Below are 25,196 nucleotides of genomic sequence, written 5' to 3'. Positions count from 1 at the left end.
CCGCCCACAGTTCCGCCTATATTTCCTTCAGCTTGTAACACTGCCCCCACATCGCTACCCAGGGTCATGGGTTCATCAGAATTTGTTGACAACACAAATTTAAATGCCGTTAATGGTACAAATTTCTCTAGACACTGTACTGTACAAACACACCATTTGCTTGAGACATTGACGCCCGGTCGGGTCAGGCAATAATAAATATTATTAACTAAACAGTCCATATTTGGGTTACAAGTTTAAGATCGACGTTCTGAATAAATAAAAGGCTATATAGTGATGGTCCTAGAGCTGTTAGGAAGACCTATTGACGTCTCATAAAGACGGTTCCTGGACGCTTCTGGAATAGATCTCATGTCGATACTGTCTGGACGTTTTAGGGAGACGTTCCCTGTACATTTCTAGAAGGTCTCATAGAGACGCTCCTTATATGTTTTAGAGAGTCACTCTCTGGACGTTTCTAGAAGGTGTCGCGGAAACACACGTTTGACGTTTTAAGGAGATCCTCCGAGGCCGTTTCAAGAAGGTCTCACAGAGACGCTCCCTGGGCATTTCTAGCTTCAAAATCTACCTGAATGAAATCTGCAGGTCCATTTGATTAAAGTAAAACAACACCAACAACAAAAAACAAAACAAATTAAAAAACCCCAAACAAACAAAAAAAACAAACCCAAAAAACAAAACAGACTACATTGTCCACAGTTTCAAGCGAAGCCTATGGAATACAGAGGAGTTAATGTTTGTATGTTTGTAGACTGGTGTTGACATCCCAACGCCAGTGCGCTGAAATACCAGTAAGTGGAACTGTAAGCTATCGTAACATGATGGGTCGTGGAGGATTCCCGAACGTTAGTTAAGAACATATTGGGAAACATTCCACTTGAAAGATAATTGATAGATAATTTACAAACGGCCCTAAGAACCAGCACATATTTCAAAGTGCCAACCCGATACAATAACAACCGGCGCTGGACCTCCAGACCGGCGGTTATTTCGAATGCTGGTCTAGAAGGTATCACAGATATGCTCTCTGGGCGTTTTAGGGAATTACTCTCTGAACGTTTCTAGAAGGCCTCAAGAGACCTGGACGTTTTAGAGAGTCACTCTCTGGACGTTTTAGAGAGTCACTCTCTGGACGTTTATAGAAAGTCTCACAGAGACGCCCCGTGAACGTTTTAGAGAGTCACTCCCAGAACGGGTCTATATAGAAAGTCTCACAGGGACACTCACCTGGACGTTTTAGTGAGCCACTCTCTGGACCTTTATAGAAGGTCTCACAGAGACGCTCCGTGAACGTTTTAGAGAGTAACTCCCAGGACGGTTCTATATAGAACGCCCCACAGGGCCACTCACCTGGACGTTTTAGTGAGCCATTCTCTGGACGTTAATAGAAGGCATGAAAGAAACCCTTCCTGGACGTTTTATTGAGTCACCTTCTAGCCGTTTATAGAAGGTCTCATAGAACATCCCCTGGGCCTCTGGGCGTCTTAGGGAGTCACTGTCAAGATGTTTCTATTAAATTTAGTAGTGCTTTTTCATGATTCCCCATTTTCGCAAATCCAGGGTTTACGGCTTCGAATAATAATAGTGATGAATCCATGAGTAAAACGTGTAATACAGGTAATATTGAAGTGGATGTCAGGTAATTAATATGTGTGTGCAGCAAGTATTCAGATTCAAGAGGTAAGTCTTTATCAGAGATAAACAAATATTGTCCAGTCTATTAAATTCTACGAATATTGATCTTATGAAATCTATTGCAATGTATTTAAAATATGTTTTCAATCCTAGAAATGTCACCACCACCACGTGTATTTAACTGGAGCTAGTGTATTTGAGCTATAGACCTTTAGGTCCGAAGTACGGTACCAAACACTAAAGTGAATCTAAATCAGAACTACATCTATATACAAAACATATTAATCAGAATTTGTCAGTTAAATCCATTTCTTAAAAATAACAATAATGGATTTTACGTTTAATTTGTTACGTTATGAAATCCCAGTAAGTATCAGGTGGAGCTCTATTGCTTACTTACTAGTGCTTGCTTTGAGGAGCTCCACGCTCATTCTCAATAACGGGGTGCAAATGGCTCTCATAAAAGTTGAAAAATAAAACAAGTTGTATTTGAGTGAACGCATTTATTTTGCATAGGTGGCATACTGGGCTGCCTAAAACCAACAGGAATTCAACAAGAATTGAACACTTTTGAAATTTTCACAAGCTTATCAAATAGGTGAACACTAAGAAGATACTGAAGACGAAATGTTCGTTATAACAAGGGATAACCCACTATGTCAATGAAAACACCACATACGATGCAATCATTCTCCTCATTACAGAGCTAGGAAGCATATGTTTCCATAACATCGTAACTGTGAGCCTACGACGTGGACTGGCTTGTTCCCAGCAAGTACACTGAAGGATACAACATACCAAATACGAAAATATCGAGCAAAATTCATCAAGCAAACTTTAGGAACGAAGTAAACACATAAAGCAAAATTCCATGAAATGAAAAAATACTCGCGACGATTCTGACTGTTCACTCTTTAAACAAACGTGTCGTTTCTTTGAGTAGGAAACAAAATTTACTAATTTTCTAACCACTAAATACAAACAACTATAAAAGTAACGAACATTTCAGACAAAGCCATGTTTTCAGAAACACTAACTTGTCCTCAGATAAACATCAACTGAACATATTCCAGATATTAAAAGCTGTAAATAACTAAAAACAATAGTAAAGAGCATCAAAAGCATGTTTGTTTCTTTTAACCAAACCAAAATTGACATTATTTTCAGACATTTTTAAATATAAAATTGCGGGAAAGTGCACTATAGATTATTTTACTGTTTATCATTCAGTTTTTTCGGGGACATGACTTTCAAATAATAATACTGTGGCTAATCAACATGAGACTAAAAGCAAAACATGATGGAAATTATGGGACAGTTGCTTGATTTAATCGAATAGAAATGTCAGAAATATCCGTTACTTGAATGAAATGTTCGTTATTATCGTCACTAATGTTGCAATATTATTTCTTTGCTCAGTTGTAAGTCTGTCGTATGAAATACACAGTGCATATACTTGATAAACCCTGAAACATGAAAAAAAAACTTAACAGCAAATAGTGGTGTGAATTTTTGGTTTAGGAGTGAAATGTTCGTTACATTGTCACTTTCTATTTCATATGACATTCAATTTTAAGTCTGTCACTTTTGGAGATAGTGTACATCCTCTTTGACTTCCCAGATGGAACAGGAGTGTTGATGTGACATATGACATCACTTTCCTTGCACCAGATGACGTCCTCATGTGCAGGCCACTGGAAGTTAGACTTCTTTGATTCCATGATATTGATCTCATACTCAGAGTCCTCCGGATCCACAGTCTCGACCTTTCCAATATACCATCTTCCAGAATACAGCGCTGCTACAAAATCTCCTACATTGTATTCTGGCCTTGCGTAGACCCCAGCTTTATCTGACATCTTTACAACTGCAGAGGTGACACCTGACACGTCTGTCTCTGTCAGAACACTGCGGTCTTCTTGGCCCTGGGTGACTGTGGTCTCCTCCCGCCAGGTGTCACACACAGTACCACCCAAACAGCTGTTACAGTAACAGCTTGTGTCACGAACGTGTATGCGCCCACTGCCCTGGCATTTGACAGCATGGATCTTCATGGTTCCCTTCACTGGCCTCAGCTTCAGCTTTGCCTGTGATGCTGCAGTAGCTCCACATTCTTCAGTAGACACAAAGAGGAAATTCACATTTGGCATGGAGCAGTTTTGTGACTGAGACCAGGCAAAGAAATCTTTCGAATCCTGAATGACAGCTTTCCCAGCGTTCACGGCTTGATCAGCCATACGTTTTACTGTTCCTCCAAGACCGTCACATGGCCCTTTGCCGTGGCCGGCCTCAAAATAATTCCAGGTAGCTGTGATGTTGAACACGTCCTCATGATTAGCCACTAAGTTGAATATGGCCTTATTCCTGTATTGGCTGGTGGGACTGTCTGTCCAGTAGTGTACATGCTTCAACTCGGGATCCAGCTGCTTCACCTTCTGGATGATGTATTTAAGAAAGGTAAGTACCGTGGTGGAGTTGTGGTTCATCTCGTCGGACACCAGGACGAAATTCTGATGTCGCAGGTCAGAGCCATCGACAGGTCGAGTATATACTACTACCACTGGGTGAAGAGTTACAGAGGTCTGGTTCCAGTAGGCGGATTGTATTTCCTCAACAGACTTACAATTGTAATTTTCAGCAAAGTCCATTTGAATAATAGCTTCATGCAGGGGAAGATTTTGTTTCAATTCACGTATTTGTGAGTACTGAGTTTTCAGCCGAGATACATGATCGATGAATTCAAGTGTTTGAAGTTTCAGTGTTTCAAAGAATACTGTCTTTGGTTCGGTGACTTGGACTATTTTCATAATCATTTTTGTTTTGCCCTTTATTTCCACAGGCACTCTCTTCCATTGCCCATATGTGAACTCTGGATGTGGTAAGTTTGCTTTGATGTCATCGATTCGAGGATTTTCAGAATACTTTTCAGGATTCAGGGAGATCTCCGGATAAAAAAGCTTGAGAGACTTCAGAATGAGTGCCATGTTCTGATGCCGTGTGCATAAACAGCAGTCACGTGTTATGAAGGCTGTGGTAAGTATGTGTTTGGGTCTAATTCTACAGAAAGAAGCCAAAGAAAGTTTGACTGGATGTTCTGTAAGGAATTTTTGATGGAGATTAGCCAGGTAATCTGTTAGTATTCTTTTTTGTACGTACTCTCCTGTGTTTGAGCTCACTTTGTCACTTTTCCCGGGGAGATTTCTGCTGTTATCATCTCTATTCATGAACTGAAGGACATCTTCTCGAAATCTCATCACTTCTCGAAACCGCCTCTATTGCACAGGATCTATGGTCTTTGACTTGACTTTGCCCAACTTGTTCCTACTCAAACCTGTCTTTTGACTCAACATGTTAATACATCGGTATCGCTTTACAATCTTGCCAGCAACGATATTGTGAACTGCTTGCCTCTTTGATGATTTGATACTGGATCTCGCAGTTGCCAATTCCTTCAAGAGAACATTACCAAGCAACAGTTGTCTCTTTACTCGCGTCTGTTGATCTTTTGTAAGTCCCATTCTTCTAATTTGTGCTGCTGTCTGTCTTCCTGGTGTTTGTGGAGATGGTGGTGATGGACCACTTTTACCTCTCCTTTGCAGCTTCCTTAGGACAGTCTTGTACTTCCTCTTGAGATTATGCAAATCGTCTTTCAGCTTGCTGACTTGTCTAGTTTTAGCAGCCAGAGCATGACTTATCCGTTTCCTGGGTCCATTTCTTCGATTTGGGAATCGCATCTGCACCAGAAGTGGAGCCTTTGATCCATCTGTTAGACTGTCATACCCACTTGTGTCCAAATCATGAGCTGGAGCTCTGTCATCATCATGTTGTGCAATAGCTCTCTTTCTCTGTCTATGCCTCCTTAAAGGTCACATGCAACGTAAAACACAACTTTGCAGATTCTGGTACCTTTTGGTATGCAATTACCGAAACAAATCATAAAAAATGCCAATTCAATCTGTAAAGTTGAAAAAAACGCGATGAAAAAAAAGCCTGCGAAATCGGAGTTCAAACGTTTCACTAAATTCCCCCCAGCGCTGGGGGGAAAACTGGTTTCAACAGCTCTGCTGCGCTGCGTCCATAACGCATGCGCAGTGAATAGATTCGCGGAGCTTGAAACAGTATGCATACTGAGGTCGTGAGCAGTAGTCTAATCGTGGTTGTGTACACAAACAAGTAAATAATCTACTCGTTACGTAAAAAAACCATGTTGATTGTGGTGAGCAGTCTCTGTCACAGAGAAAGCTCAGTGTCTGGTTTATTCACACCTATATGTCTGCCTGCCTGTCTGCTAAAGACAACATGCAATACACAGCTTCAATCATTGACCACGTGCGATTTGAACTTAACACCTATCAGACTATACGACATAAAGAAAATAAGCTGATTTATGACTCGTGCACCCGAGTCCCGTGTCCGCCACATTATGTAATTAGGCACGTGTGATACACATGACATGTTTTTATGTCTGTGGGTTGCAAACAAACTACATCCATTTCTTTCGGATGACTGGATCTGACGGAAACTGGTGCAAACTCTTGTCAGTTTCAAGTCCTGCTTTGTACTTGGACGAATGACAAATTCCAGCCGCGCAGTAGTTTACTATCTCTACTGACATGATCTTTTTATTGGACCGAGCGCAAATTCAGAGAATATGTATTTTCCAAACCCAACATCTCTATATACATTCTTCATGGATAACAACTTATTTTAGTGTATATGATTTTGTTTGACAACAGTATATGAATCCATACTGAAACGACGGATCAAGTACACTAAAAGAAGATGTTATCCATAAAGAATTTTACTTTCTGGTGACTGGCTATACTTCTAAAATACCCATCACACAGATCATCTTTCTGTACACACAATGAAACCTAGCATATCAGCAAATGAAACAGCCAATCGGAAGCCGTCGTTTCACTTGAGTGCATATCCACCCGCTATGACTGGGTTCGGTCTCCCGAGGGCTTCGTTTCGGGGGAAGTAAGCCCAAGTACAAAATATTGCACTTTTGAATCGCGATTGTACGCTTATAATTGTGTTTATTTGTTTTTTTAAAAGCAGCAGTGTATATTATATGTCATGAATATGTGATAAATGTGTTTTAATTATGTTTGATTTTTTGGTTGCATGTGACCTTTAAGGTTTCCTTGTTTCTTAAGTTCCGGCGTAAGCGATCTCTCCTTGATAGTTGGGCTGATAGTACATAGCTATCGCTTCTCCTTTTTCTTTCTTTAGCCAAGTATTCTTCGTAGTTTTTTGCCTTCAGTCTCTCCCGGTAAGCTTTTTAGATCTCTGCCATTGTTTTCCCCATTGCAATACCTGAATTAGTAAAGATCCAACAGTAACTGATGCAATCCATCGTGTGAAATGTTCGTTACCATTTTGTGAAATGTTCGTTACCCTAGAATAAATGATGACAGCATGTGATTGCTTTTCTTAAAAAGTTATATGTTTCGGTAATCCAGTTGTTTCATTGTTATTCAACATCCATTCAATAAGGTTATCTTCATCTGATTCAGATATTTGGCATACACTCCTCAAAACCTGTACTGGATTTAATGTTAAAAAGACAACCATAATAGTTTAAACAATGTGCTAAGAACTGTCTATAAAACAACTATTATCTGGTTCAAAATCAGTCTTAACTGTACATAATACAATTGATCATTTATAAATGAACAAACTTTGCTTAAACTCTTTTGTGTAAAGAATGTTGATTGAGAAAAAAATTGTTCGAACTTTTATGAAATGTTCGTTACCTCTGGTAACGAACATTTCAACCTCTTTCGTTCTCAAATTAGACTATTGAAAAGGCAATGAAACGGGTTTTATATCAACACTGGCTTTAACGATCATCAAATAAAAAACACTAGATGAAATCATGTTCAATGTATCATATAACATGCATAGTGCTAGGATAGGTGAACTTATTACCGTGAAGCCTGATTTCATAAAATGGCGGTCCTCTAAGATCAACATGACGTCATAAAGCCACGTGGTATTGAAAAATGGTACCAGAAGTTCTCAAGCCATAGTTTCGAATAAACTGGTAACGAACATTACATAATATGGCTAATACATCAGGAAATTCCCATTACTACATACCCGTTTTGAATGTTCTTTACCCCTTCCCACCTGACATGCTTCATGGTTTAAATGTAACTTAAAATATGTGATAAATATCTTAATTCCCCAACTTTTGAGTGGTAACGGAGATTTCACTCTTATCTTTATGCATGGGGTATTTTGCATGTATTGCGATATGTCATGCAAAGGGATGTTCTGAGCCCTAAATAATGACAAACACCATTAATTTAAACATAAAGTGTATTCATTTAAAGTAAATGAGTAAGATTTTGATTTGTTTTACACATGTACATGCCAAGCTGAAAGTCGATCACGCAAATTTCTCCAAAACTGGCGACATGACATTAAAATGAAATTATTTACGTACGGAGAACTCAGTGGCTTCACAGTTTTCAGAGAGGATACTTTTGACCGATGATAATATCCCAATGTAAAGATATCCGGGTATATGAACACCAAAGAGCAGTGAATTAAACTGCAAGGTGAGGTATTGTTACCGGCGACAGTAACGAACATTTCAAATTGATCTGTTATCGAAGCTACAACAAGTATACGTTTGAGTATTTTGGACTGTTTATGCATGATGTATGTAGGCCATGGTACTACCAGTATTCAGTCATACTGATAATTATATTTGTTAAGGAAATTTGAGAGAGGCATGACGGCGACAGCATTTGCACCCAGTTATTGAGAACGAGCGTACAGCATGTACTACATGGAGCTGCACTTCAACATTTGTGATCGGATGTCAAGTGCTTGCCTTGAGGAGCTCCAGTATTTACCAGATGGAGCTGAAGTGCATACTTTATGATTGAATGTCAAGTGCATGCCTTGTAGAGCTGTAGTATTTACCAGATGGAGCTGCAGTGCATACTTTATGATCGAATGTCACGTGCATGCTCCAGTGGAGCCCCAGTACTTACCAGATGCAGCTCATGAGCTTTGTAATATACAACCCAAATTAACATTTGGCCTCGGAATAATTTCGCAGGTGCTTGCATGCGACGAGTTTTCCCATATTGACATAGTGGCAGGGAGCGTCATCGCATTTATCCTCAGTCTTTAGATAATACAGTTTGAATGACATTCAATAGATATTCAGTGTTATGTACACTCTAATGCATATCTTTGTTACCTGACAAAAACTTATATTTAACTGCCGTTTTGTCAGAGCTATTGCTTCGGCAATGTTATCCATGGAGGCGGCCATATTGATGATGACGTCATGCGTTTATGTGTGCACAGTTCGTTGACAAAATTACTTTTGCAAATTCTATGTTTTGAGCATCAAAAGGCATTTCCGTATTTATATTGAGACTCATAACGCTCTACATGTAATAGTACTGCACCAACAGGAAATGAAAATATTTTGCTTGTTTATGTAAACAAATTACGTTAAGAGGACTGTGACGTAATTCTCGTCAGTTAGCAGTTCTTGACAGTTGGTACTTGTTGACTAACTGCGGTGCATGCAAGTAGAGGTTTCTCCGCTGAGGAGATGTATTTTTGTCGGTATCTACCGAGTGTAACACTACGAATGTAAGTGTTTTACTGCCCAAGCTTTGCTTGAGACCTTTATTCATAGACGTTTACACTCGTCGATATTAATTTAGTGAAGCGTCCCATAAATCTTCTATGACTGACTGTAGAAATTGAAAACTAATCTTGGTGTTTCGTTTTGGGGAAACCGTCATCTTTAATGTTTGTCATTCTTAATTCAGATAAATTTATATGTACTAAATTCTTGTTCATTGTTTCAATCATTTGTGATCAAGTTATTTATTAATCAGTAAAAACTGTAATTAACAGGGTAAAGTGAGAGTGATCCACAGAACCAGCAGGCTACTTAAACTAGAACGTAACTGAAGAATAACTTTCTCATTTTACCCCAGTAAACCGTTACAGCTTAGTATCTGCAGGTGGTCAAGTGCATGTCCTATGGAACTCCAGTATTTACCAGATGGAGCTCTAGTTTGTAATGTATGCCACAGTTCAAATGCTTATCTGATGGAGCTCTGGGACAGTATTTACCTAGATGGAGCTGCAGTGCATAATGCTAGCATTATGGAGCTCCAGTATGTACCACATAGGGCTCTAGTGCTGACGGTATCCCGGTGACCAAGTGCTTACCTAATGGAGCTCCAGTTGTTACTAGAAGGAGCTTAGTGCTTAGTGCATGCCGGAGGTCAAGTTCGTACATTACCTCATGGAACTCTGGTGATCATTAGCACTCAGGTGCTCGCCACATTGGCTAAACATTCAGCAAATCACGCACCGTGGACAAACGACAAGTTCTTTCTGTAGTCTCTGCTTTCACTGGTTGTTGTATGTAAAATAAGGTCAAATTTCAAAGTCCATTATTTTTGTCCGCATTGAATGTAAAATTATAAGGTAATGCCGAAGTATTAAGTACATGTTCAAACAGATTTAGTGTTGCATGCGTGTACTTCTAGATGAAGTTAAATCCGATAAAATATTTACAAAGGTCAAACGAATCAGGCATTGTGATCTGTTAGTGTAATAAGAAAAATGCAAACCATCTAACAAACAAATGAAACAATAAAAAGTCATTGTCAGGATATCTCTGATTCGGAGGTTACAATTTGTGCTTCATGGCACATAACAATGCATGGGTGTGTATACATTCGCCATTATACTATTCTTGAACCGCAAATATTGTATATAACAAAGAAATTATACCTTCCTGAATCTAATAATACTCTCCCGTAAGTTTATCATGACGAAATAGAAGTTGTACATGTAACAGCTTGTAATCCTCTTGTGCCAGTTGAATGTGAAAGGTATCCTTTGCATATTTATGCCATCAAACGTTCCATCAAACATTGGTGGGACCCGTGAAGGTCCCGGGGTAGAATAGGCCTTCGGCAACCCATGCTCGCCATAAAAGGTGACTATGCTTGTCGTAAGAGGCGACTAACGGGATCGGGTGGTCAGCCTCGCTGACTTGGTTGACACATGTCATCGGTTCCCAAGTGCGCAGGTCGATGCTCATGTTGTTGGTCACTGGAGTGTCTGGTCCAGACTCGATTATTTACAGACCGCCGCCATATAGCTGAAATATTGCTGAGTGCGGCGTAAAACTAAACTCACTCACTCAAACATTGGTGTAAAATAATGAAAATAAGCGTTATGAAAGGAAAAGTAATAATATGTTTGTACAAATGTGAAGTACGGGTAGTAAGAACTGGCCATCTAGGATAAAGCATACATTACAAGTCTATGAATTTGTTTGGAACAGATGGCTCGAGCGGAGGCATTATTTTCAGATGAATCTTCAGGTAGACTCAAAGTTTCGTATCCAAAAGACACTCGGGTACTTGTTTTCTTTCAAAACTATTTTCGGTGTTGAATCGCATATCCTCACAGTCAGCTATTTTAAGAATCGACGTGCTCTTGCGCAGTTTAGATCAGGCTCTCATACTCTAATAGCATACTCCACGAATAGAAACTGGAGGTATATTTGAGTGTCTAGAAAAGCCAGATTACATGTATGTAATTAATATCTGAAAATTGCCATATAGAGAAGATGAGTATCACTTTTTACTTATTTGTCATAAATATCAATCATTGCGAGGTGTGTCCATTCCTTTACAATTTTATGAACATCCAACAATCTAATATGCAATCATACAATCCATGCATCTCCCAGAATTTATCAGTTTATTCAACTATGTTACTGAGACAGTGCTCACTATAACATTCTTTCGCACTCTGTAATTATCCATGTGTAACCTGGGCTTATGGTATATATTAGTTTTAAAAATTTACTACCACTTGAAATTACTTGAAATATATATATAAAAATCAGGGCCCTTTGAAAACAATGTTTAACAGCGTAACTCATTTGAAGCGTCTCTAAAATATTCATTTAGTATACACAGGGGTGTCACCCCGCGAGAGCCACAATTACGGTTGATTGCATATCACCTACTCTGGACCTTAATTACCTAATCCGATTACCGTTACCTGTAAAAGAGCGTCCCGTCTTTTTTTTTTTTTAGAGCGTCTCGGTATGGACTTTGAACGTGCAGCTCACAATGCAGTGAGAGGTGTATTTCCAGCTGCTTCTGTGAGAGGGTGCTTCTTTCACTATACGCAATGCATATCGAGGAGGGTACAGAAAGAAGGCCTGGTTAGTGACTACAAAGAAGATGGGGAAGTCAAGAAGTTGGTGCGACGAGCTGCTGCCTTGGCCCTGGTGCCCTGTGACAAGATAGAAGACGTGTGGCTCGATGCCGTTGCGGAATCTCCTGCCAGTCCTAAGGTCACTGCCTTCATGGACTACGTAACCACAAGCTGGGTTGAAGGCCAGGCTTTCATTCCAGAAATCTGGTATCACTTTGAAAATCAAGGGCACCGAACGAATAATCATTTGGAAGGATGGCACAACAAAATCAAGAAACTTTTGAAAAAGTCCCATCCGAACATTTTCGAAGTAATCCAGCTCTTCCAACGGGAACAGTCCCTCACAGAGGTCACCATACTCAGACTTTCACATCAGCCCAAAGAACCTTCACGTCGAAGGAGATATCGTGCAATAGATGCACGTATAGCATCTTTGAAGCAAAAGCTATTAAACCAGTCTCAATGAGATAACGTATGCAGACCATGTGGGAGACCTTCTGCATCTGCAATGAAGTGATTTGAGTGAAGTGAAGTGACTATTACAGTGGCTATAAGCACACAGCTGATCAAATCATAATTATTTGTTTATTTATTAGTATTTATTTTATTATTTCATTATTATTTCAAATGACCCCAAACACTGTAATCTAAATAAAGAAAGAGAATGAGACCACGATATTTGTTGTGTTTACTACGATAGTTATAAGCACCGTCCGGTTTGTTTTGACAACATACCCTGCGAAAGCCAAATTCTGTAATCACTTGACCGTAACTATTACCGCGAGAGCCACACCAAAATCAGCTACTAATTCTCGAAATGTGGCTTTCCCGGGCTGTAACCATATGAGGCAATACGGTTCATGCCGCTCTCAGCAACAGTCCATCGATATCACGACAGGGTACACCACAGACCTGTGTAGGTTACAGCCCGGGAAAGCCACATTTCGAGAATTAGTAGCTGATCGTTTATATAGCAAAACGCTATAAAAGTAGCTAAAGCATTGTTTTGTGTTGTATAACGCCGCACTAAACTAAATTTTAGATAACGGTCATTAAACATCGATTCTTAGCCAGACAATCAACTGATTGGCATTTCGAACGTCAATCTACTACTTCGGAAAACAGGTATCTTTTGAGTGACTGAGTTTTGTTTTAAGACGGTTTTAGCAATATTCCAGCAATATCATGCCAGTGGACACCTCAGATAGGCTTCACACATTATACCCATGTGGGGAGTCGAACCTGAGTCTTCAGTGGGACGAGCCAACGCTTTTACCCACTAGGCTACCGCACCGCCCCCGTATATTTTGAATACAGAAGGATGTTGGTTTTCGTTGGTTTCTGGCTAAAGTCTCACTCTAGCTGTAAACTCTGTACATAGCCTTGGATGATGCTATGCGTTGACCAAATCAGAGAACCTGACCATCCCAGCCGCTAGTCGACTATTACATCAAACATGTTTTGTTGATGACTAGTTACCATCAGCATCTTCAGGGGTTATGTAATCTTTCTCCGTACCTTTCTAGTGGTCGAGTTATCCTAGTGGTTACGCGCAATCGTTACGCTGAAACCACTGGTTTAACTGTCCACTTGGGTACAATGTGTGAAGCCTATCTTTGGTGCCTCAACGCTCAGTCGGGGTGTTTGTGAAACTACAGACGCCTGCCATCTGATTTATGGGTGAGTGAGTGAATTTAGTGTTACGTCGCACTTAGCAATATTCCAGCCATATGGCGACGGTCTGTAAATAATCGAGTCTGGACCAGACAATCCAGTGATCAACAACATGAGCATCAATCTGCGCAATTGGGAACCGATGACATGTGTCAACCAAGTCAGCTAGCCTGACCACCCGATCCCGTTAGTCGCCTCTTACGACAAGCATAGTCACCTTTTATGGCAAGCATGGGTTGCTGAAGGGCTATTGTACCCCGGGACCTTCACGGGTCTCTGATTTATGATGACTGATCATACCAATGTGATATCAAGCAACAATGCGGCACCCATGAAGAGCCACCTCCTCGTGGTGGGTGCTGGGTAACGCTAAGTGCTCTTCTCCCGTGTGGACCCGGGACAGAATGTGTCCACAGCACCCCATTGCTGGTCGTAAGAGGCGACCAAATTGGGCAACCTGTTTGCCGTGGGTTGCGTCCCGTGTCGGTGGAGGACGGTAGTCTGGTGGTTGAGGGCAGTGGGAGACTGAACCATTTTGCTCTTACTGCTCAACACACCACTTTGGTCCTTACTTCACCTAGACGGGTGGTAGAACTGGCCCAGTTCTATCAATCGGCTGGTCACGCCAAGCCCTGAGCTACAGCTATGCTCAAAATTTATGAAACTGTTAATTTGCTTTTTCATGCTTGGTTATTTTGAGTTTGTAATTTCACATGCATCATTTTATGTATCTTTTTGCCTAGAGTCGTATACCCGGAGGGCGGTGGCTCGTGGGCCGGTCTGGTGGAACTATTAATCTATTGATTTTTCTGCTGGAGTGTGTCATCCGGGTGTCCTTGGTGCTGCAAGCTGGAGATCCGCTTGTTTTTGGCATTGTCCTTGTGGTGCTCCGTGGTGGGTGGGGGGCCCGGATGATGAACCAATAAATACTAACCATGGAATACCAAACCCCTACCAAAAAGACAAAACGTCCACTTGACATTGATTCTGATAATACTGCACACAGATCCACTAAATCAATTGACTACTGGCCGCGCTTTGTCGTAATTGAGACTCTGGATAAGACACCATTGAAACTCAACCCTTTTGCGGTACCTAAGGGAATACAAGGAATTGCAGGTGAAGTAAAAAACATCAGACGCTTGCGCTCAGGTGCTTTACTTGTTGAATGCAGTAAACGGCAGCAAGCCACGAACCTGATGGCGATTGAATCGTTTGTGAACATTCCTGTGTTGGTCTCAGCACACAGAACCTTGAACACCAGTAAAGGAATAGTGCGAGACCGTGACCACTTGTTTGCTGACATGACAGAATTTGATATCGTGTCAGAAATGAAGGATCAAGGAGTCACTTATGTTAAGCGATTCCAAAGTCGTAGAAATAATGAAACCGTACAAACAAACACATACCTGTTTTCCTTTTCGTGTCCGATTGCTCCAAAATCAATAAAGGCTGGCTACTGTAACATCAATGTGGATACTTACATTCCTAATCCTTTAAGATGCTTTAAATGTCAAAGATACGGCCATGGTGTCAATACATGTAAATCATCGGTTACATGTGCTCACTGTAGTGAGAAAACTCACACGACGGATGACTGCACCAGCACTTTCAAAAAATGTACCAATTGTGAAGGAAATCACTCATCTTTCTCAAAGGAGTGTCCCATTTGGAAACAGCAAATGGAAATCAACAAAATAAAATTTACACAAGACATTAGTTTTGCTGAAGCCAAAAAACAAGTGCAAAAATCTGAACTCAAGGAAACGTATGCTTCCGTATCTCGGTCACCATCTGATACAGCCAAAATAACCAAAATGTCTATAAGCTGTCAAACTAACTGGACATGGATAAATACTGATTCCCCTCAGATTCTGTCACCCGAAATATCCACTCAGACTGCGGAAGTACTTCCAGAGCCATCCCGTATTCAGGATGCATCTATATCTAAGGCATCTAAATCCCAGTCACATTCTAAATTTGATTCTGAACCAAATGTGAAAGACATTGCAAAGCAGCCAGTGAAATCAAGAAATGTATCTTCACAAAAATGTCAAAGTGGCAGAGCCTCGAAAGGTTCAACAAATAAAATCCAGCTGTTCAACAAATATGGATCGTTGGAGGACATGGATGTGTCCGAAAACATCCCCCACAGGGCACATAGCTTGTCGCCCTCTAGAAAGGCAAGGGGTAGGTCCCCAATAAATCCTCCGAAAAAATAGTTTCTTCAACCATTCTACAGTGGAACTGCAGAGGCCTTAAAAATAACATTCATGAACTTCATCTACTAGACCAGGATATTCAACCATCTGCGATCTGTTTACAAGAAACGTATCTGAGACAAACAGATTCTATAAACTTACGTCAGTTCAACACATATCATTGTTATTCTCCCCCAGGTGATAAAGCCACTGGTGGATCCTCCATTCTTGTAAGACATGGCGTTATCCACAGCCCTGTGATGCTCAAAACAAATCTCCAAGCAGTTGCAGTGCGCCTTACTTTGAACATTACACTTACTCTGTGTTCATTGTACATTCCGCCATCATCGACTCTCCTTTTGGCTGATCTTCAATCTCTCTATGATGAACTACCAAAACCATGTGCACTCGTGGGTGATTTGAATGGCCACAACCCACTCTGGGGGAGTACAACCACAAACACAAAAGGTAAAATTCTAGAGGATTTTATTTTAAGTAATGAATTATGTATATTCAATGATGGTGCAGACACGTATTTACATCCTGGTACAGGAACATATTCAGCTCTTGATTTGTCAATAACTGACTCCAGCGTACTAAATGAATTTGAATGGTCAGTCCACGATGATCTTTGTGGAAGTGACCATTTTCCTACTTTTTTGAAATCTGTAACTCCATCTGATGTTCCTCCATGTTCAAGATGGAATTTTAAAAAGGCTAACTGGCATTTATATGAGACATTGTGTCTTGACAAACTTAAACCTGAACTTTTTATTGATGTTCCTGATGCTATCAAATGTTTTTCTGATGAACTGAATTACATAGCTGATGACTGTATACCAAAGTCCTCTGCAGTTCCACATATCCGGAAACCATGGTTTAACCATGAATGCAAACAAGCTAGGAAGGCAAGGAAAAAAGCAGAACATTATTTCCGTCGCCATCCTATGGTGCATAATTTAAATAAATTTAAAATTTTAAATGCTAAAGCACGGCGTACATTTAAACAGAGTAAACGCCAATCTTGGCAAAATTATGTATCCAAAATAAATTCTCGGACACCCATGTCCAAGGTATGGAACATGGTCCAGAAAATTAAAGGTAAAGGTACTAAATCTGCTGTCCATCATCTTAAACATGGAGATCAGTTACTTACTGATAAATCAGATATTGCTAATAAACTGGGCGAAACTCTCGCTAAACATTCTTCCTCTTCTAATTATACACCTAAATTTCAGCAATATCAAAAACAGCAAGAAAAGAAAATTATTAATTTCAATTCTGATAATGGGGAAGATTATAATGAAACTTTTTCTATTCATGAACTCCATACTGCCCTTGATCAAGCTCATGACACTGCTACAGGAGCTGATAACATACATTATCAACTCTTGAAGCATTTACCAGAATCCTGTTTAGAAACGCTCTTATCAATTTTTGATGATATTTGGACTTCCGGGACATTTCCTTCTTCATGGCGTGATGCTATAGTAGTACCAATACCTAAACCTGGACGTGATCAAGCGGATCCATCCAATTATCGTCCGATTTCATTAACTAGCTGTGTTTGCAAGACCATGGAACGCATGATAAATAATCGACTTGTTTGGTACTTGGAAACAAATAACCTTATCACAGATATACAATGTGGTTTCCGTAAAAACAGAAGTACTCTTGATCACTTAGTGCGTTTAGAATCATTTGTGAAAAACGCGCTGATCAATAAACAACATGCTGTGTCTATCTTTTTTGATCTTGAGAAGGCATATGACACAACCTGGAAGTATGGCATTCTGAGAGATTTACATGATTTTGGTTTGCGAGGTCGTTTGCCTGAATTCATAGCCAAATTTTTAAATAACAGACAATTTCAAGTCCGTGTGGGTTCTACCCTGTCTGATCATTACAATCAGGACCAGGGTGTTCCACAAGGTAGTATTTTGTCTGTCACACTTTTTAGTATAAAGATAAACAGTTTATCGAAGGTTTTAAGCGATTCAATTGATGGATCGTTATTTGTGGATGATTTTAATATTTCTTGTCGTGGTAAAAATATGCATACCATTGAACGACAACTACAGTTGTGTTTAAACAAGATTAATAAATGGTGTCTTGAAAACGGCTTTAAATTTTCTAAATCGAAAACTAACTGCATACATTTTTGTCGTAAATATCAACCACATAAAGACCCTGAACTATCTCTTGATGGCACGCCAGTTAAAGTTGTTAAGGAAGCTAAGTTCTTGGGTCTAATCTTTGATTCACACTTAACTTTTTTACCCCATATTAAATCCCTTAAAACTAAATGCTTGAAAGCACTTGACTTATTGAAAGTGGTTTCAAATTCTAAATGGGGAGGGGATCAAGCTACCCTTCTCCATCTACATCGATCTCTCGTGCGTTCTAAACTTGATTATGGCTCCATCGTCTATGGTGGGGCCTGCAAAAGCAACTTAAAACTATTAGATTGTGTCCATCATCAAGGTCTAAGACTTTGTCTTGGGTCTTTTAGAACTTCGCCTGTTGACAGTCTCTATGTTGAGGCTGATGAACCATCTCTTGAGCAGCGCCGTATAAAGTTAGCTTTACAGTACACTACTAAATTATACTCTAATGAATCTAACCCTGCATATAATTGTGTTTTCAATTCCCTTTATGAGGAATTATACAACAAACAGTCTTCTCTTGTCCCGCCACTAGGACATAGAATTAAACCCTTTCTTTCTGCTGCCGGCATTGAGCTGGAAAACATAGCTACCTCCCGTCTTCTTTCTTCTCCTCCTTGGCAGTTGGTCAGGCCCCAAGTGGACCTAACATTGACCACATTTAAGAAATCAGAAACCAATGAATTACAATACAAACAAGAATATAATCAATTAAAACATAAATATAGCAATTATAAATCCTTATTTACAGATGGGTCCAAGGACGGTGCTGCAGTTGCTTGTGCCACTGTCATTGGATCCAGAACAATATCTTCTAGATTACCAGACAATAGTTCTATTTTTACAGCTGAAGCTAATGCCATATTAACAGCCCTCAAATATATTCAACGACACCCGAAACGTAAACAGTATATAATATATTCCGACTCTCTTTCGTGTCTTCAGGCTATTAAAAATATGTCTTGTAAACATCCACTTTTAATTGAAATTATTGAATTGTATAATGCTCTTGCAACTGGCCAATACGACATCGTCTTCTGTTGGTTACCCAGCCATGTAGGGATCTCTGGTAACACATTGGCTGACCTTGCTGCTAAAGCAGCACTCAACAAATCTGTGACACCACTGCCTATTCCTTACAGTGATTACAAAGCTAGCATTAGAACTTACATCCGTGATCTGATGCAGAAGAAGTGGGACACTCAAGTAGGTATAAATAAATTACATGAAATAAAACCATATATTGGTTACACGTACTTGGGTTGTCAATCCAGATTTGAAGAGGTTATTTTAAGACGATGTCGTATTGGCCATACACGATATACTCATGTATACTTGTTAAAAAGTGAGGATCCTCCGTTTTGTATCCCTTGTGATGAGAGAATCACGGTCAAGCATATCCTGCTTGACTGTATTGAATTCTCCATCACAAGGGATAAATATTTCAATGTCAAAACTGTCAAGGATCTTTTTAACACTGTTAATTCTCATTTAATCATTGGTTTTTTAAAAGAAATTGATTTCTTGGTTGAACTATGATTAGTATGTGCTGTAAACATGTATTTTAATGATTGGTAGTTTATATTAGTAACTTGAGTAACTAGTAAATCTACCAGGTTTTTAATTGTAGTATTCTTGTTGTTTTAATTTTGGCTAACCTTTCGTACAATCGCCAGCAGCTGAAGGGATGATGTAAATCCAACTAGGGTCCATGTAGGTAGCAAAGGTACTGTAAGTCCCCATGGTCCCTAGTGTGGTGATCTACCTTCAGTTGTTGGCGATCTATAGTCTGTTTTTATATTGTATTGTCTAAATAGTGCTATTAGTTTTAACTTTCCATACTAGTTTTAATTAAAATTGTGATATGCTAGTTGTTTTACTGTCCTTCGTTGACAGATTTTTACAATATGCATATATTTCATTTAAGTGTTCATTCAAGTGTTCTCGTCACGATATGGCTGAGATATTGCCGACGTGACGTTAAATTCTAACTCACTCACTCACTCACTCACTCACTCAAGCAACAATGCCATTGCGTTCTACTAACGGATTCACGTGTTCGTCACGTGGTTTATGAGAGCGAATACACACGCATTTCAAGCCAATAGATTTATCTACAAAATGAGATATAACCCATAGATCGAAGCAGTACTTGGGGGGTCCTCATAGTGTTATAGGGCAGTATTCTGTGGGCATAGTTGAATTCGTACTGGTGGTCAGACCCTAGGCTAGGCCGTGTATGGATATTGTTTAGTAATTCTATCCTTTAAAGGCGCAAGTCTAGATAAACGGATAGTATAAGACGCCAGTCTGTTATGGGATATTTTTAGTTGTTTTTTTTCGGAAATTATCATTTAAACTATAAAAACATTACCTCAGAGACGTCTGCAAGTCTAGTAACACCCCTTTGTTCATGTATAGTTTCAAGACCCCGTCAGTGACAGCATATATCTTGTGACCAGGTTTTGACTGCATTGCAAGCCCGTGTATGTATTTCTCCTACGAATAATATACACTAAACGCCTTTATGAATTACCGAAAAAGTATATGTTAATGAATTAGTTTACAAGAAAGCTGAACAACACAGCTTTCTGCAAATCACTAAACAAAATTCTCATATTTATGTAAAATGCATCTTTACAGAAGACTTAAATAGTCCTATTTCGACCATGCCGACATAAACCGATAACAGTGATTTAGATGCCCAAAAGAAAAGTTGAAATAGAATTCTGCTTTGAGTCAAAGATAAACCGTTTAAAGACACATTTGTAACTATTCAAACAAGAAACAGCTGTTGCAGAGTGTGCAAACTAGTAACAGAATCATTCCTATGATTTCAGTTTTTCAAACCATTTTCTGCTGATTTGCATTAGTGAAAACAAGTGGACAAGTGTTCAGGAACATTCAGAATTATCCGTGTTAAGAGTTTTTCTATTTTTTGTACACATGGCAATATCAGCCGAAAAAAACATTGGCATATTCAATCAGTATTTGCATCTATTTCAAGTAAGAGAGACTAAAATGCATGATATGATACACAGGTGTGAGAGGTAAGCCACGATTAACAGCTGAAGAGAGAGAAAGAGCCATTAGGATGGTGGAGATGAGGTCGACATAAATGCATGCTGCCAAAGCCCTCACGGTTATAAGACTTATTCATCTCTTCACGCAAGCTTTTGTGAAATCGATAAACGGGCAGATGAGGTTTTGTTGTTGAGTTGACATTATATTAGCAAGTATATGTCAAACAATAATGATATCTATTGTTGTAAAGGTCTTTATGATACCCGAAGGTGCGGGGGTAATTAAATTGTTTGTTTCTAGAAATTCCGAAAGTCTAGCATTTAAAATACATGTGAAAAAATTCCCACACAACTCAAGATTGTTATATGAATTGGGGTCATTTTGGTCGCCTTTATTTTTGTATGCTAGTTTTATAATACCGGTTAGCCAGGATTCGGGAAGTTTCCAAGCGGAAAGTGTAAGACTGAAGCAGTGGGCGTAAAATGGGGCTAGTATATCCACTGAGTCAATCATATAATCATTTTCAACATTTTCATATCCACTGAGTCAATCATATAATCATTTTCAACATTATCTAATCCAGTGGCTTTAACTCTTCGGTTTTGTAACAGTTCTCTTTAATTCTTCTCGACTGCTATCTTTATTTAATATGCTACAATCGTAATTAAAATCTGCTTTTTGCGTGTAGACTCATTTCTGTCGTCGTCATCTTGGTCGTTGACATCTGAAGCTTTATAATAATCATAAAAAGAATAGATAGTAGAACATTTTTTATTTCTAGTGAAACATCTACTTTTCAGGGTATTTCAGTATAGCTTTGGTGATGTCTTTAACTTATTTCTACACGTTCTTTGGCGTGCAGTTTTATGGATTCGTATATATTTATCCAAACACGTTTGTAAGTTTTCGATTCTGTACAGTCTTTTAACAATGGTAGGGGTATTAGCTTCTTAACTCTGCGTTTAGCTTTATTGAATTGGCGGCGAAACCGTCTACATTCTTTACTGAACCAAGGTTTGTTTGGGTTTTTTTAGGCTGATTTTTTACGCGTGTCTTCTCGTTCCGAATGTTTTCTAGCACGGCGTTAACTAGCACGTGCATGAGACTATGCGACAACATGTCTATGATCAACAAATCTGCGTGGTTGGATAACGAGTGATGTGCAAGGTCTGTAAGTCTATTTACTTCATGTTTTGTCGATATTCAACTTTTCTTTCAACATTGAAATGTTTAGGTCTCGGTATAGAATCTTGGTGAGGGTTTGGGGCATGAGAGTGATCATTTGCGACCCCTTTCAAAGTAAATGGGAAGTGGGAAGACTCGGAATTCTTTCCTAAGATATTTCTTCAATACTCATGTCGATTAACAATAAACGCAGATGCAGACCTGCAACTCGATCTTTGAAAGTTTGTAATTGGTTCCATGAAAAACACTTCTTAAAAGATATTTCCTCATATTTAGAGGCGCTATTTCACACCACACTTTTCGACAAATGAATAGTACATTGCTCGCAACAATACTAACTATCAGTTTTCACGCATACTACGCGGTATTCTCAGGACGTCGACTCTCCAAAATTTCCAATTCGCATGAAGGTGACGTTCAGTTTGTCTTTAGTGTTTGGTGTTGTTTTAGTAAGGGAGTAACAAGTCACGACCATCAGTGGGTTATCTCAAAGTGACTTCAGGCCCTGACAGACAACGAACAAGTGTGCACTCCGATCAGCTCAGAGACTGGAGTGAACATTGTCCACTGTCGTCACTGGGTCTAGAAATGGAGGTTGTAACATCACTTGTGTAATTGTTTTTCGTAGATAATGATAGGTAATCACTTCATTTCAGTCATGTTCACGACTGGTATTTCTGCATCATACCAGTTCAGTCATTTGTAAGACTATATAGCCAAGGCGGTGGAAAGTGGCAAGGAGATACGCGCCGCATTCTGTGATATATATAAGCAAAGCGTTTGATAGGGTTTGGAACAAGGGTCTTTTGCAAGTTATGGGCTAGTGGAATCTGTAAATCTCTCCTATTATGGTTTGAAAATTATCTAAATAATAGGAAACAGCTCTCAGTAATAAATAGGTATAAGTCAAATGTTAAATAAATTGAAGCTGGCGTCCCATTGATCAGTCTTAGGACCTTTACTCTTATTGGTTTATATCAATGATACTGTTGAAGATATACAGATGTCACAAGCTACTCTTAAAAAAAAGAAACTCCCCACTCGCTGTTGGGTGTGAATCCGTTGTTTATTCATGTGACAGGGAGCAAGACAAATACCCTGTAAACAGTTGATGAATATAATCACAATGTGTAATTATTACAATGATATCTATCACAGGTTCAACTTTACACCATTTATGAGAGAAGGGATATAACTAAATACATGTAAATCATGGTCACACGAATATGCACAGTACAATGATAAAATAATAAATGCATTGATAACATGACTTTTCTATGTTTTTTTCCACAAATATGACCACAAGGTGTTTGAAACAAACTCATCAATATTGGTTTCACTTAATAACAAAATCTATTTCACAAGTTTATGTTTATACTTAATAACTGCTCACATATCTATAAGACGAAGCTACCCCTAGGTGTGATGACTGACGGTGACCCGTGGTCAGATGACTTGTCTGTGATTTCTCAAACTCTAGCTCTCATCATCAGCTCTCAGAATGCAGTGAAAACCACGAGACACGAGGTATGATCATATTGAAGCAGATCACCCAATCAACCAATCAAAATCTTCCGTGTGGGCAAAGATTCTCAAACATGAAATGCACGTGAAAATGCCGACTAATCTGGCCTACCCTGAAGAAAAAAATACTGTTGGCCACAAAACTGTATAACACCAAGAAATGTTTTCGTATGTTTCTTTATTGACATTATAAATAAAAGAAATTATTAAATACAACATGAAATGTCACTGCTACACAGAGTAATATTAAATTATTTGCCGATGATACATCCGTATATGTGATGACCCAATTTTATCTTCCAGTATGTTAAACGATGATTTTGAAATAAGTAAGTGGGCCCAAAAAAGGAAAGTAGACTTTAATCCCAAAAAACTGAATGTATCACGCCAAAATAATGTGGAAAATGTGTGACACTGTGCCTTTAATTGTGCCAGTAAAATTTTGTTTATTAAAAAGATAATGTTTAGTGAGGTTGTTAAATCTAATTATGTTTGACTGACAATGTAGTTTATTGACAAAGCCTTGATGGATGCCAAGTTGTAGGGCAAAAGCAATTAGTCAATCGATCAGAATAGCGTTACAGCTACAGTTACATTATATTGTGGATAATGTCATATCGGCCGAAGTGAAACTAATGAGCTTAAGATACAGGTTTACAATACAGCGCTGAACCTGAGCCTAACATCAGATTAACAAAGACTTAGATAATCTGTACGCTTTATGTCCTGTATTCAAAATAACTCAGTTAGGATTTTAACCTTTCTTCTGAGTGGAAATGCTTATGAAATTATGATTGATTTGTTTTTCTAGGGGTCCCCTTTTAATATTTCTAAAAGCGGCTTTCTAAAAACCAAACTCAACCACCGATACGGAATTCTGCATAGTCCAATGGAGTCTTGATGTTGACCTGGATATGGTCTGTCTTATGCTGAAAGTGGCCCTCCCTCTTCCGAGGAGACTGAACTTGTTCTGGAGGATAATGAGGAACTTGGATACTTTTGGGGGTAAAAAAAATTCTTGTTCGTCTTACCATGCCAACCTTCTGGATGATAGGTGGTTCCGTCCACTTTGGCGTTGAATTGGCTTGGTGTCGATCTGCCATCACTCGCACCCCATTATTCCGTTACACATTCCGTAAAACTAAGCACACTGCTCGATCTACAAGTTCTGCTTGATCAAGGACATGAAGCTACTCTTCTTCAAAGCAGACGCTCTGTCTAACAACTGAGATCACATCTGGATCATTAGTAAACAATGAATGTGTATAGTTTAATATACAGACCATTCATCACATCAAGAATGAGAAACATGCGACCACAACCCTTTTTGTTTTTCCACTCAGCCAGACAATAAATGACAACTGACTTTATTGTTGTCAACTTGTTAAACGCCTGGACACGTTTGAATGAAGGACGAGAAATATGTTGACGAATTTTGCAAAACACATGTAATACACCTGCGTGTTTACTTACCGTAATGGAAATGGATAGTGAACATCGGAACAGAAAAACAAAAAGCAAGTATTATCGACATTGTTTTCGTCTTTATCAT

The 25,196-nt window shown here is 39.1% G+C and overlaps 1 protein-coding gene and 1 pseudogene across 1 annotated transcript; one reads left to right on the top strand and one right to left on the bottom strand.

Moving 5' to 3' along the window:
- Window positions 1-3,185: 3,185 nt before the first annotated feature.
- LOC137255349 (uncharacterized) lies at window positions 3,186-6,949 on the bottom strand (annotated as a pseudogene).
- A 4,809-nt stretch (window positions 6,950-11,758) lies between these two features.
- Window positions 11,759-12,337, top strand: LOC137255348 (uncharacterized). The gene has a single exon (XM_067792793.1). It carries the CDS (start codon window positions 11,759-11,761, stop codon window positions 12,335-12,337), a length of 579 nt encoding a protein of 192 aa, XP_067648894.1.
- Window positions 12,338-25,196: the final 12,859 nt, after the last annotated feature.

The sequence above is a fragment of the Haliotis asinina genome, chromosome 11 (genome assembly GCF_037392515.1).
Source record: "Haliotis asinina isolate JCU_RB_2024 chromosome 11, JCU_Hal_asi_v2, whole genome shotgun sequence".
Lineage (NCBI taxonomy): Eukaryota > Metazoa > Mollusca > Gastropoda > Lepetellida > Haliotidae > Haliotis > Haliotis asinina.
This window is presented reverse-complemented; position numbering and strand designations above follow the sequence as displayed.

Bases quoted from the DNA above. Each gene is read 5' to 3' on its own strand.
- LOC137255348 (XM_067792793.1), top strand. From the start codon at position 11,759: ATGGACTTTGAACGTGCAGCTCACAATGCAGTGAGAGGTGTATTTCCA.